Here is a 14,543-nt window from a genome sequence, read left to right as displayed (position 1 = left end):
GTCCCATCTTAAATTATTAGATAACCAAAGGCCTAGAATACAAGCAGTTTCCGTATAGTCGAGGGGCTTTTCATTAAGTAAAATACTAGGGGGTAGGGGAGAGTCTTTCATGAAAGAAAATGTCATGAGCATACATTTCTCGCTATTTAGAATCATGTCATTTCTGATCGACCAAGTATTGAGTTGGTCAAGCGAGGATTGCATTAGACTCGCTTCATAATAGAGTCGACTCTCACACACTGACAAGTCATCAACATATTTATATCGATTTAAGATATCGTCTTTTAGAGCATCATTAATATAAACTAAAAATAGAATAGGACCAAGTTTAGTGCCCTGTGGCACTCCAGAAGAAATTTCTTTAAAATCTGAGCATTTGTTGTGGTATCGGACACACTGACTTCGTTTTGTAAGAAAACTACAGATCCATGGCATAATGGACGTCCGTACACCACAGGCAATCATTTTATCTATCAACTTGGTATGATTTATCCTGTCGAAAGCCTTACTAAAATCAGTCAGCAAGATTGTTTGAACACTCCTAGGGGTTTCGGCACCAAGAAGTATATTGTTAATCAAGCTAGTGAGATAATGGATCGTAGACATCCCTTTCCTGTTACCAAACTGGTTTGTATCCACCACTTTCGCAACATCCTGGAGTATCCACTGGGTGATATAGGATTCGAAGGTTTTAATGAAAATTGAAGTTAAAGATATTGGTCTTTTTTCACTGGCTGGTAAAACAATGTCATTATTTTACAGCATTACTTCTATTGCTAGTGACAAAATATGTCGTAGTCGTTTTAAAGCATGTAACGTATTTGCTAATATACCGAGGCACCAGCTGTTTTCTGTTCGTCTAACAGAAGTGGAGTGTGTCAGCTGTCGTTGAGAGCCCTTTTTCTAATTGATAACTGTTTCTGACCGGTATTAACACTGGACGCGGCAATGGAAAAAAGGATGCAAAAAAGCCACTAGTGGTAGTTTGAGGACATCGCACAGTATAAAGGGTCGGTTACTCGTCTACATCTTCACGGGTGTGTGATCATTTTGCTTGGTACAGAGATTTTAGTCTCGCGAATACAGCGAAATTAACTTCTTTTGTTATCTCACATCTAGTCATCCACAAAATGTTGATATTGGTAAATGGACAGTCCTCCGACACAGAACAGGTCCCTGCAATGGCGAATGACGAATCTATTATGCCTAAAAGCAGTTACTCGAGCAACTGGATATGATTTTGGAAATGGTCAGACGTGTCAGATAGCATCTACTATCTTTCATCAGTGTCAGTGACACTGAAGTGATCTGATAAAAACGGGTCTTTTATTCCCCAACTATGAATGAAGAAAATTTTAGATGCCCAATAGGAAACATAGTGAGACATAGTTAGGCTGAAGACAAGTTGGATTCCAATAGAAAACAAAGGTAAGGCAAAGTCAAGCAGAAGACAATTACATGTACCTGGATGTCTAACCTTCATCGACGACGAATCTATTTGATTAAGTTTTCGCTGTGGGTTAATGTTCGCGATTTAGTTGCAATTGCTATGGCAAACCTAAAACCATTGCGAAAATACCTTCTCTGTCTTCTGTCCGCCTGCCCTTAACTTGAAACCACCGCGAGCATTATTTATACTCTTACTTCGCGAGAACCAGTAGTGTACTCAGACTATTCAGAACTACTTAGAACTTTATCACTATGACCCGTACTTAGCTTGTGAGAGCAGAAACGTGCAATCATTCATTCATTCATTATTTTTCTCCCGGAAATTTAATCCTCACGATCTACAACGGCACAAAATGCTGAGTACTTGTGGTGGCCACGGCATGTTTTCATCTTGTATATAAACGCGGTGCAGTGTGGCTGCGGAGGAAGTAATCACTTAGAGTGGAGTTAAATCACTGTCAGCGTCCCTGGTACCAATCTGTGGTGTGTTCACACACGCCCGACACACGCCAGCGCAGTTAAATCACCGCCCGTGTCTGCACCTCGAGCCCGCTGTATTTTATACGTCATAAAACTCTTAAAGCCTTGGTTTACACTCCCTTGTCGGTGACGCAATCAGCGACTTTCATCTGCTGAACCAGCCGGAAAACGGCACCCGGCCGACACAATTGATGATCTGAACAACGTGCTGACCTGTCTGTACACTAACCAGCGAGTCTTGTAGTAGTAACTATAACAAACCCTCTTCACATAAAGGGGGTGTCCTTGTTTCAGCTTGAAGATGTGCCTCTAGCGCGGGGTCACAAATGGTTAAAAGGCTAGCAATCATTCCGTGTAAAATATAACTGGACACTGAAACAGCAAGGAAACTTGCTGATCTACATTTGTATATGCCACTGGGGACTACAAGGTGAACAGCAACTTCATAAATGCAAGCTTTATTGACACGACAGAACGTACAGTGACTTTTGTATGGTCAAATATGAACTACAGAAAAAAGTGGGTACAGAATAAATCTTAAAACTCTACTAACTAAACAATATAGGATGATAAGAAAACCTCCATACAATCAGGTGGGGCTAACCATGAGTGTCATCTTTTCTAATTACAAAGCAATCTTTTATGTATATACCTATCATAGCATTATCAGGACTGTCGGATCTAAAGACATAGTCAAATCTGCTTCTGGTATCGAGTATCGTAAAATACATATGATGACTCGGTGACTTTTGTCGTGCAGACTCGTACGTTATGACGTCACAGGGGTATCAGGTGCTCAGGTTGGCTCTTAGCCGAGCCTTGACGAAGGTTGCTTCGATTTTGCTTCAGCTTTTTTTTATCGGCATGATTCAGACGGAAGGGAAAGGATTGGCAATCCCGAACGGGGTGAACCTTTAAGTTTGTTTTTTCTTTCAAGAAAAAAAAAAAAAACTCTGTCCCTTCCTCGGGCAAGGAGAAGCACTTTTGTAGACTGTATCAAGATGGTGTAACGTTACATGTACTTTCGACAAATGAACCCTTTGAGCTATGATTTAACTAACGACCTATCATTAATCTGACAGAACTTAGAGTCAGGCACGCTATATAGTCACACACGTTTATTCCGGTATATTGCTTGTTCACGGAGGAAAGACTGTATGTTGTTGTCTTAATTCAATGATATACAGTCCCGGAGCACGCACAAGTAACCCGGTCATCCTTCTTGCGGTAATTCTATCCGTATCGTTAGTACCATTACATACCAGGTTTGTCTGGTTGTCATTGTCCCTTATTAAATCCACCCCACACCCTCCCGGTCCACCATGCGGTTTATCACGTAGGCCCTGCCCAGCAATGACAGTCCTTAATCTGAGTCCTGCGAGGCAGAATACTTGAATAAACACGCACGGCTTCCTCAACACGCCTCAAATGTCAGTGGTTATCTCTAAAACAACGTCTGTGAGAGCGACAATGTTGCTGTAACGTCAGGACTTGTGTAGAGAGCCTAACGTAACCGCGGGGCAGACGTGCGAACACTCCTTTTCCAGTACAGGATGCGACTCCGGTGCGACCTCTGAACGACCGAAGATTTTAAACACAAAGTATTTAAGTTAGCTTTTTTTTCGTTTTGTGCGTTCTCTTGTCTTCTAAAACACTTGTAAACCTTGCATTACATTTCAATTACGAGAACAAGGGTCGCACAAGTCCAAATTGGGTCGCTGAACGGTCGCCCAGCGATCGCGGTCTAGTAGCTACAGAAGGGAGCTTTAGTTGTGTTGGCGAGCTTCTTACATGGCCCATATGTCATCATGTATCAGGGCAGGATGTATTTCTGACGGGGGAATTTTAATCAAGTCAAGTTCTTGCCGGAAAACGCGTCAGATCGATAGGGGAAATTCCGTTTTTGAGATGCTCTTGGGAGCGATTATTAGGAGAAAAAATTCAGATATTGCGTAATACGTAAAAGTATGACTTAGAAGACATCCACATGGCCTTGGGGGAGGAAATCTATTTTCACAAGGAAAAGCGCTAACCTGTTCTCTTTTTTATTACAGGCTGTTTCATAACTACAATCGCCTTCAATTTTTCATTCCACCTAGCACGTCACATCCACGAAACGTCCCAGCCTGTTACTAGGTACTAATACTTCAAGGTAGGGTGACAAAGTGACATGCGCGGTCAACAACACGGCCAATTAGTCCAATTATTTGCTGGCCAAGTTTTCACCAGCCCGGGACCCTCCACTCAGCTGTCAGGGGACTGGCAGTGATAGATAACTACCGGGGACCATCCATGCGTCATTATGGGGTGTACCTTTGAACTTGGCTGCCCGATTAAGGAGATCGTCTTCTCTGCGCGCTTCCAATGGGGGTAATTGTCCATGAAAAATGGAAGTATAGTTTCTAGCGTGTGCGTTTGTATGCCTAGCTGTGTTTCCGGATATAAGGATATGTGTGGTGACTATATCTTTAGAACCTATTGATGGACTACAACGATATTTGTATGTGGGTAGGGATTGGGAAAACGAAGGTCAAGGTCGATTTTGGTCCCCCGGTGTGTGACCTTGGTACTGCAGCAGAACATCCATGTTTTGTGTCTTTTGACCTGGACATGTTATGGTTTGGGTTTATTGGTTGCAGACAGCTTGTGATGTAAGGAAGAAGAAATGTAAGTTTGGGTCCCCTAGTAAATCTTACATTACATTTATCATTGACATCATCTATGTTGTTGTACATGTATCTCTTAAACTTGGGTCATAGAGTTAAGAGTGCGAGTTATGACCAGAAGGGGGTTTAAGGGTCGGTGAGGCGTGAGAGAGAAACACGCACGGGTCAGAACTTGAAAGTTCATCTATTACTCGTAAATATAAGACATCTCAGAATGTTCAACTCCAGTTTTTGTTAAGGAATGAGTCATCAATCCACCGCTTCTGTGACATGACGATCTACAGATAGAACGCGAGACTTAGTAGGGATCATAAGTTGCAAAATTAAGGTTTATGACCCTCCCCCCGTCCCTGTTATGGGATGGTTATAAGGCCCTAATGTAATGACTTTTTTATGAGAGAAGGGTTATGTAACAAGTTGCACAGAAAAATTGGAGGACACGCACTAACAACTGCTGGCAGAACTATTCGTCCAACTATTCAGCAACAATTTCTTACATTTTTTATATCCATTAAGTTATATATGACTGATAGTCTACTCAGCTATATATATATATATATATATATATAGTGTATGTTTAGCGTATATCGGGTTAGGACATATCTTCCCCATAAATAAACACATACACACAATTTATGTCATGGCAAGAATATTCCTGTGTATGATATGTTCTTTTGCCGATCTCGACGGGCTTGGCTGATATTTCGGTTCTCTTTTATTCAGGAGGTCAAAGCCCCCTCTCACGTTTTTGTGGCAAGGTCGGACGGCTATCTTACCAATTGAATGCAAGGTCATGGAGGTTAAAATCATCAGCTGATTTAGCCTCAATTGCATACTTCTGGAGCGGCGGCGTTTATTTTCGGAGGGGGGTGGGCGCTGATTCACGAATTTCAAGATAGGCTAAGGTTCTGTAAGTGCGGCGGGAAGGGAGTTTTGCGACATAAAAAACTCTCACTGCACTTGCGTCAAGCTTGCGTCACTGCGGGGTTCGTTCACTGCGTCATTGTTTTGTTATTTTTTTTTTTATAATTCAGATATTGCGTAATACGTAAAAGTATGACTTAGAAGACTATAAAACACACAAAAAAATAAGAAAAATCGTTCTTTATCTCTGAAATTCGTTGAGTACCTTTCGAACCCTGCAGTAACGCAAGCTTGACGCAAGTGCAGTGAGAGTGCACCTTTAAGCCTATGTTGAAAGTCGTGAATCAGCGTTAACGTTCCTTTCAGCGCCCTTTTCCCGCATGGCTTCTGGGCAGGTGCTGTATGTCAGACAGGCACGGGAACTAATCTCGTAGGATTACTGCGGGATTAAGAAATCATCAAAGGCGTGTATGCACCAATCCCTTTTAATCCATCATTAGGGCTTTCCGTGCGCATTGGCTCGGTGATTGGTGGAGCACCTCCCGCGGGAGTGCTCCCTGTTGGAACAATCGGAAGATATCGCATCCGAAGATTAAAGTATGACAGTATTTAAAGTACTCACTCAAGGTTATGTTTACAGTTAGGATGAGATAGGGCCGGGGGAATAAATGGAACGCAGGTGGATATGTAGTACTTACCGTGGAAGGGCAAGAAACGACAAGGGTGTATTTTTTTATGGAAAGCACTAGGTTGAGAAACATAACAAACGTGGGGGTCCATTATCGAACTTGGCCTTTGTTTTCCCGACCCCTACCCTCCTACCAAATGTCATCAGCATCCATCGAAGACTTCTCGAGTTATACTGTTTACAGATAGACAGACGTACAAGACTAAAACATAACCTTAGCCATTAAAACATAACCTTAGCCATTCTGGCAAAGGTAATTAATGTAGATTGGCGACGGAAGTGCCAGAAATGTTTACTCGTTTATTCGGGTATACAAAGAGGGTCATATGTTTCGTTATTTTGCTCGCCCTTGACAACATTTTGGCCACCACTCCCCAACTGTGATGAATAGACTGCATCTTCTGCCTCAATAGGTACATTAGAAAGATACATGTGTAGTTTGTTGACGTGTCACTTCTTGTAAAGAAACTTGGCCACCCGTTGACGTTATTCATGTCCGTTTTCTTGTCGTGGTTGTGTTTTACTCGTATGGTAAACACGGCAACCTGTTTTGGTGGTTCCATGCGGCTGCCAGTCACACAAAGGCGGTCCACTCGTGGTGCTGCCACCAAGGCCACGTCACGGGACTTGACGGATGTTTGAAAAACGACACCTGTGTTTACCGTTTGTACTGACGACAATTTTACAGGTAGGTTTCAACACTTCGTCCGGTCCGTATGTTATGATAGAAAGGAAGTCATTTCAAGTCATCATCGTGTGATGGACACTACAGTAGACAAAGCAGGTACGTTCACTTGTCCAACTCTCTCGGACTGCAATATTTCAACATGTCAAGTACAGTTACTTCAAGTTCGAGTGGAGCTTCGTGGATATATTTTGGGCCACGCCAGTATACCGAATAGACTCCATCGTAGGAGAACATTGCATCTTGCTCGCATGCATATGTCAGCATCCAACCCTCTATCTTTGACAAGAAAATGACGCTATTTACGTACCAACACTCGCTTGTTTTTAATGGTTACGAGTGGTTACGAGTCTCTTCAAAGACGTCCAGGGAGAGTGGCATTCGCGCCGTGACATCCATTAGTTTTCACAAAGCCACTGGTTCTTTGCAAATATTTGAAGTCTGCACGGTAGACCGACTTCGTTACTGTATTGTTGTAGTGTGCCCCTCAGAGACGCGACCGTGACTCCAAGCAGCATGGTGTTCGCAGCCAAAGCACAGCTGAAATGACTGTCTGATTAACGCCGACCGGCCAGTTTAAATGTCCATATACGGATTCAACAGCGATACAGAAAAACAGGCTTAAGGTCTGGTATTGGTGACGACATCGTCTAATCTCCAAGCCGATATAAGAATCTGGCGAGATTAGTCGCCTCCTTTAAGATACGATAAATTGCCAAATAGTAGTTACACGTATCCAACAGGGTACGTATTCATGTACAAAATATAGCTCTTCATCCATAAGATTGAGCCAGTGGTTACGGCGAAGAATGGTACCCAGAATAGCTGAATTCTCTGGCGATTCTGCGACCATCTGGCGATCAACAAATTGGGCTGAAGATCGTTGAGAGTGTGAAAGGCTGGCTTGGCTTAATGGATGGCCGTCGGTAACATGAAAACAGATCGTTGACAGAATGTGATACTGTAAATATCCTGTATGACGTTTGTTGCTACGGCAGTTTTGAGGTGTCGATATTTCAGAAAGGATTCACATAGATGTTTCTCAGAGGATCATTTTTCAATTTCACTCAAAAAAGTTGACGTACAGTCAGCTCCTTAAACGTCAGAACTGATGTGAGAGGCAACTTGGAACAGGGTAGAAGGCATGAAATGCACTTACTTCAAATTGAAACGACATCCCGGCCCGTCACGTCTGCTTTGAATTTCCCATTTTTGTTAGTATTAACATACTTACATATCAATCAAATGTACATGCTATAACTGCGTGTACTGAGATTCAATATTGATTCTCAGTCCTCATCACATGGTGAGAGTCAGATTCCCTTTGATACATGTATCAACATAAGAACCGAATCACTCTTGTCCCGACGTCACCTTCCAACGTGCCCTTTTGTTTCACCCTAAACATCAGATGCTTGATTCATGTTGATTGATAAATTGCCTCCAGGTTTCTCCATTACAGTGGCAATTCTACCTCCAACGTATAAATCAGTGTTCTCAGATGAGCACTCTTGCCCCGACTTCACCTCCAACCTGCCCTTTTGTTTCACCTTAAGCAGCAGATGCTTGATAAACTTCCTTAAGGTGTGCACATTACGGAGGAAATTCTTCCCGCAAAGTATAAATCTGTGTTCTGAGATGACCCATGATCCGGGGACTCTGATTGTGTCAAAACGTTACTTCTGAAACGTGACAGAGAGCAAGGCCAAGCCAATAAAAAACATCCTTGCCTTTAGTCAGTTTCAGCCGTTTGTGCCAATATGGCCAAAGGGCACGTTCAGTATCCTTAAGCGTTTTATGTTCTCGTCTTGCGGTGAGGATAATCAACTGTAGTAGCAACCATTGATGGCAATTGAATGAATAGGTGAAAGTGTTTACAAGAAGTGCAAGTCCAAGCCACAATCTTTAAGGCGAATAAGATTTTAGAGATGTAAATCGTGAATGATGTTATGAAACTAGCTATTTTTGTGCATCATGATCAGTTATAGCAAAAAAAATCATCTGTCGCAGGTTCACAACAGTTGTACCGATATTCCAGCTTATACCCCCCCCCCCCCATCACCTTGATACTGCTTGCTTCCTACTTTATGCTTCATTGTAACATCATGCAATATCTGATGTAACTGATATCAAAATTCCGAGTAATAAGTGATTCTGGAAATCTGAGGCCTGAAGCATAAATACTATATCTTTTAGAGCCTCATTGCCAACTGCTTTATTTGAGGATTAATTATATTCACGCATGAAAGTATCTTAATTTCTGCTAATATTCTGATAATTGTCTCGCACAGTAAGAGCCCCCCGAAGGATCAGCGGACACACCCTCTGGGAAGTATGATTGACAGGTCCCGCAGGCGGCAGAGCATCTGTTAACCTAACACTGGTGAACTGCGCGTCAGTGAGTCGGCTCCCCGAAGTGTGTCGGCTGTTTACGGAAACTCCGAGCTGACAATATCCGTTCCAGAGTCAACCTCAAGTCTCGTCATCACATCCTCCCGCGTTACCGGAGTTAGGGGACTCAAAGGTGAAGTGTCACGATACTGTCATATTTCTTAACGATGTTTCCTTTCACCGACATGTGTACTGAGCGCTGTCTTACCATAGAACATGCATTTGCGTAGCAAGATACTTACAAGGCAGTGCTCTTGTACCGCGTTACTCATTCTGTATTTGCCCCGATGGCCCGCCCCTTGTCCTGCAAATAGCCCCCAATGTTCTAATTTCAGCGAGGACGACCCGGTATCAGTTTACCGTTGTGATACATGCTAAACGCCGGGCTACATGCGGAACGATCCTAATAAATAGGCCGTCTAGCCTCTCGTGATGGCCGTAGTTTGTCATCATCAACCGCACTTTAAACCCCGGAACGACAGTTACCACATCACAGGGCGCCTGTTGCCGAGCAAGTGTGACTAGAATACTGAGGTAACGCGTTTGGAGCCGAGCTCGAAGACGTACCAACGCCAGTTTCGAGTAGGATAGGAAATAGTGTCCGTCCGTTGTGCATTACCAGGCAATGCAGTATGCTGTTGTGCTATGGGGTCGGAGTCAAGTATACTATAACATTTTATGTCTGTTTACAGTGTCATCTGGTACGGCTGAATTACCGGGACGAAAGGGCGTTCTGCTGGAGGGCTGGAGTGATGCAACGTTAGCGAGTACCGGCAATGGCAGTCCTTGGGAAGAGGGCGGCCCGGCTAGCGCAGTGACCCGCGGCGCTGCCGCCGAATGAGGGAAGAACCTAGATCGTGCCAAACGGCAGCTTTCACGGGGAGTAACGTAGCCCGAGGCATAGTCAACATTCCAACCTTCGCTGTAGAAGACTATTGCAGGGTTGCCTGTCACTGACAGAGGACACAGGGGTAACGTGTTTGGATTGCATTCTGTCCTACGGGACGGCGGAAGCCATCAGGGGCGCGGAATTTGACTTGCCTGCGAGAGAAACTGTCCAGCTGCCCGTGGAATAATGTACGGGCTGCTGCTTGAATCCATCAACGAGTACATCAAGGAAGCTTACGGGGAATCCGTATGGAAGCTGATCAGGGAACGGGCGTTGTGTCCACATCATTCATTCGTAACGCACCAGGTACGTACGTAGGCTGGATATCATTTCAAGTTATCTATATACATTTATGTATAAACAAAAGAGTATTGTGTTTTGTTTGTATAATAGCTGACTGGACCATGGAAATTGCTTGATAGGTTAGCATCACTGGTAGAAGTGTTTGGCACAGCTTTGTGATAGATTCCTTCCAATCATGATATTGCACGTAAACGGTAGACCTTGTACTTGTGCAAGATCCAAGACCTCCAAATGCACTTTGATCGCTTAGTAGGTACTCCGGTAGTCAAGCATCGTTAGAACAGCGATGCTTCTATCTAGTCTTTGATGATATTTATTATTTCATTAAGATTTAATGTCGGCAAGTTTAGTAACAACCCTGAAGCACATTTAGTCAATCAGAAAAGTCGTTTTCAACCCTACATATTTTTCCACTCCATAAACACTAGTTCTCTGTTAAATTAGATAAAGCTTCCTTTCAACCCAGCGCGACGTGTTGATTATTTCCTGGAACTAAGCCAAATTCTGTAGTAACATGCGTATTAGTGAATGTTCACAGTGGCAGTGATAGTCACTGCTATTTGATTCCGTTGGGTAACGATAAGGATGCCCTAAATTATTGACTTTCTAACTATGATATGATTAAGCTTTACTGCTCTACTGCTCTGTGTATCATCATAAAACAGGTGCACCTTTGAGGCAAAGATACACATTTGCGGCAAATAAGGTACACCTTCGAGGCAATGGTTAAGAAGATTACAAACAGAAATTAGGCAATACAAGCTTTCTTGCCGGATGACTATATCTAAACGATTCCATATCTAAATCCCCTGCCGGCCAACAATGACGTTTTATCGCTGCTTTTCCATCGTGAAGCAAATTTTATGCATCGTTTAAAGCGATGATATTAAAGAAAAACCCCTCTACAATCTACAATCGGACAAAGCTGTGATCATCTTATTCCCCGCTGTCCCATAGTCAACATTACGGTGTAATCAGAGCATCCCGGCGGCAGCTCCCATTAGAACTGACCGCTCTTCACATCTTTGAGTCCTCTTTAACCTCTGCGGACCCGGTGTAAAACCCTTTTTCTCCGAACATCTAGGAACTAATGGAACCGTACATCACGCGTGAACTTATTCATTTAGCCTTGGGGAAGGACCTATAGACGAGCTAAGCGTGCCTTAGAGATGGCAGAAACTGTTTTGAGGGTGTGCTCAGTCGTGCATCAATGTGGAATAGGTGGCGCGTAAAAGGATGACTGAATTGTTGGAATGATCTGGTGAGGCTTTTGGGCATCACTACAATACAGTACTTGCTTAGGTTGAAAGTTAATCGGTGTTGGTAGAATACATTCTAAAGTATGATTGAGCTTCGATTCTCAAAGGGGGATTTCCCCCAATTTTCGACTGAACAAAGCCAGCACCAGTGTTGGTGAAGGGTGAGGGCTTTCTGGGTCGTCACCATGATTGATTATAAGGTCTTCTATGATATTCTGGTAATAATGTTCATATCCTCAACCTGATTATCAATGGAAATGACTAGCGCCAAAAAAAATAGGCTGTAGCCGACTGGGATTTTGACCCAAATTGGGGCCCTTGCGACTGTTGGTCTGGAGACACTGAATTGATTCTCATGAACAGGGGGAAATCATTCTGCTCTCTTGATTGGTTGGTTAATTATTGGTAATACTGAATTTCTGTCCGCAGTTGTATTCACGATTTCATATTGCAACCGGCCATTGACCCAGTGTCTCAGACAGTATGATACTTGGCGTCCTTATTAAGTGGTTGCAATGTCCAGCTGTTCTTTCCTTAACACGGTCTCTTCGTTAACCGCCTTAAACTGGCATTATACCTTGTCACTTACAGAAGCATGGTGATGGGTCGCATTCTGGGGACCGAAGGGGCTATTGGTGTCGATATTCATTTTGACAGGCATCTGGCAGAATTCTGCCCGATCTAATTTCGATTTCACGTCTATCATACGTAGAGGATGTCAATTATATTCTGTAATTGGTTCCAGAGCGGTTGGGTCAATTAACATTACTTCACACATATATTCCGCACTGTTGAATGGTGATCCTCGCATTACTGTTTTGGACAAATCTATCGAAAGAACATGGGGTTGATATTTGTTGCGATGTCTTTGGGGCGTTTGTTCAGCTAGTTTAGTCAGCTTGTTGTTGTCGTATTCAACATGGGTATAAGTCAACGGTTGCTGATACGACATTGTAATTATCCGATTTCCTTATCATATACACAAACTTCCACAAATGTTTCGTTCCTACCTCGGACGGGTATTGTTGTAGAGAAATCAGTTTGAAAGTGGCAAGATACGTCCACCGAGGGAATACAGTCGATTAAGTGGCGTCCTGAGTGGACAATTTTAAGTGCGTCTTCAATGCACAGAGTCTCTCAACACCATGAGCAGAATCTGCTTAGACGATCTCGTGTGGAACATTTGATATTCACAGGCGTCACGGACGTCATATGTTTTGATTGAAAAACTTAAAGGGATAATATAGTAATCTGGTTAACCTGCTTACATCACCAAACTGATTGAATCAAAGCTACTGTTGGGCCGGTTTAAGAGATTATGAAGAATTTCATTTCCGGGAAGGGCATATGCGCAGAATTGATGTCCGTCCGTCATCGTACAGAAGATTAAATAAGAGAAGAGGAACAGGGACAGATTACGTAAAATGTAGGTCAGGTTGCAAAGTACGTAATTGATGTTGTCTTCTGACTTCTTCTTTCATCGACAGTGCAGTCTCAGGAGACTATCTTACGAAATTAGGTCAAATGATTTGTCAAATGATGTAACATCCCCATTCATGCAGCCAAACCGACTTGGACAGAGGCGAAAGGAGACACGCCTTTTCTGTATCATGTAAACTTTTCAATTCAACAGCAAAAGTTTATGAAAAGAATTTGGCATAAATGTTTAGTCCTCAATAGCGCCATATATAGCTGTACGTGCACGTGATAATTCTGTTCCACAAAATTTCCTGTGGTAGAACCTTTAGTTTTCAAAGCCAAAAACAAAAACTGGTATGCAAATAGCGATATAGAGTAACGGTAATCTGACTCTCACAGAGAGTTCATTGAATGGTAAACTAAGAGTGATGTCAGATCTTAACATAAAACAAGTTCAATGTAACAGTGTTATTGATAAATGGTTGTCTAGTATTGTGCTGCCAAAGTGTCAAACACATGCAAAATGGAGGAGAGGAAAACTCAGGCGATTCAAAATCCTGACCTTTCTTTACCGGTGGAACTCATTCATCTGTTCAATTATTCCTCATGAAGAAGCATGAGAATACCCACAGGAAACTGTCTTGAACCATATTCAATCACCGCCACCTCCGTTTGGGAGCTTGCAATCAAACCTCAAAAGGTTACTGCCTCTTCAATCAAGGATTACAAAACTGATGAAAAACTGTATCATCTACTAGATCCATCACAAGACTATTTGTAAGACTGCTCAGTCAATGAGAAAAAAGTGGAAAATCGAACTAGCGTGATGTATAGTTTTTATCCATATTGTTTGCGCGATGAAAGAGAATCTAAAGATAAAGAGCGAATCATATAGCTTTGTTCCCTATCAGCAACACTGTTTGTTCAAGCAAAGATAAAAAAAATCAAAGCTACATCATATACATGTGCTATCCATCAGCAAGAGGAAATTGTGTTTGCCCGATTATAGAGAAGAGAACTGATAAAAGCTACATGCCGTGGATATGTTGAAGGCAACCTACTCAATTAAGGAGTAAAAAGGGGAAAATAAGACTACATGTATAGATGTGCTGGCATTGATCAAACCTGTTTGCTTCAAAAACACTTTAAATTGCAGCATATAGATTTGTTACCCATCATCAAGACCGTTTGCTCAATCAAGGATAAAAAAAAATGAGAAATGAATACGGCATCATATAATTTGCAGCCTATAAGCGAAAGCCGGCATGTTTGCTCGTTGACAATCAAAGAGGACTTCTTAATCAAACAAGGAGTAAAAAAACAACTTAAAAAGAAAACAAACTCATAAATATGCCGCCAATACGCATATATGTCACTGCCTTACGTTCCCACGAAATCACAGGGGAATGATGGATATGGATGTTATGCACCGATGAGTGCAGCACAAGTC

General features: G+C 42.5%; 1 protein-coding gene across 6 annotated transcripts in view; it reads left to right on the top strand.

The window, feature by feature from the left end:
• Positions 1-14,543, top strand: part of LOC118413993 (soluble guanylate cyclase 88E-like) — a 51,025-nt gene that overhangs the window by 10,407 nt on the left and 26,075 nt on the right. For 5 of the 6 annotated variants that reach the window (XM_035817688.1, XM_035817686.1, XM_035817690.1 and 2 more), the window contains exons 2-3: positions 9,124-9,356; positions 9,916-10,418. In XM_035817688.1, coding sequence (XP_035673581.1) covers positions 10,299-10,418 — 120 coding nt within the window. In that variant the 5' untranslated portion in view covers positions 9,124-9,356; positions 9,916-10,298. Of the gene's footprint in view, positions 1-9,123; positions 9,357-9,580; positions 9,758-9,915; positions 10,419-14,543 lie in introns of those variants that run through there. The other variant, XM_035817687.1, reaches the window with a different exon arrangement.

This window comes from Branchiostoma floridae, chromosome 4, assembly GCF_000003815.2.
Source record: "Branchiostoma floridae strain S238N-H82 chromosome 4, Bfl_VNyyK, whole genome shotgun sequence".
Lineage (NCBI taxonomy): Eukaryota > Metazoa > Chordata > Leptocardii > Amphioxiformes > Branchiostomatidae > Branchiostoma > Branchiostoma floridae.
The sequence above is the reverse complement of the archived record's forward strand: the minus strand, read 5'-3'. Positions and strand labels throughout refer to the sequence as shown.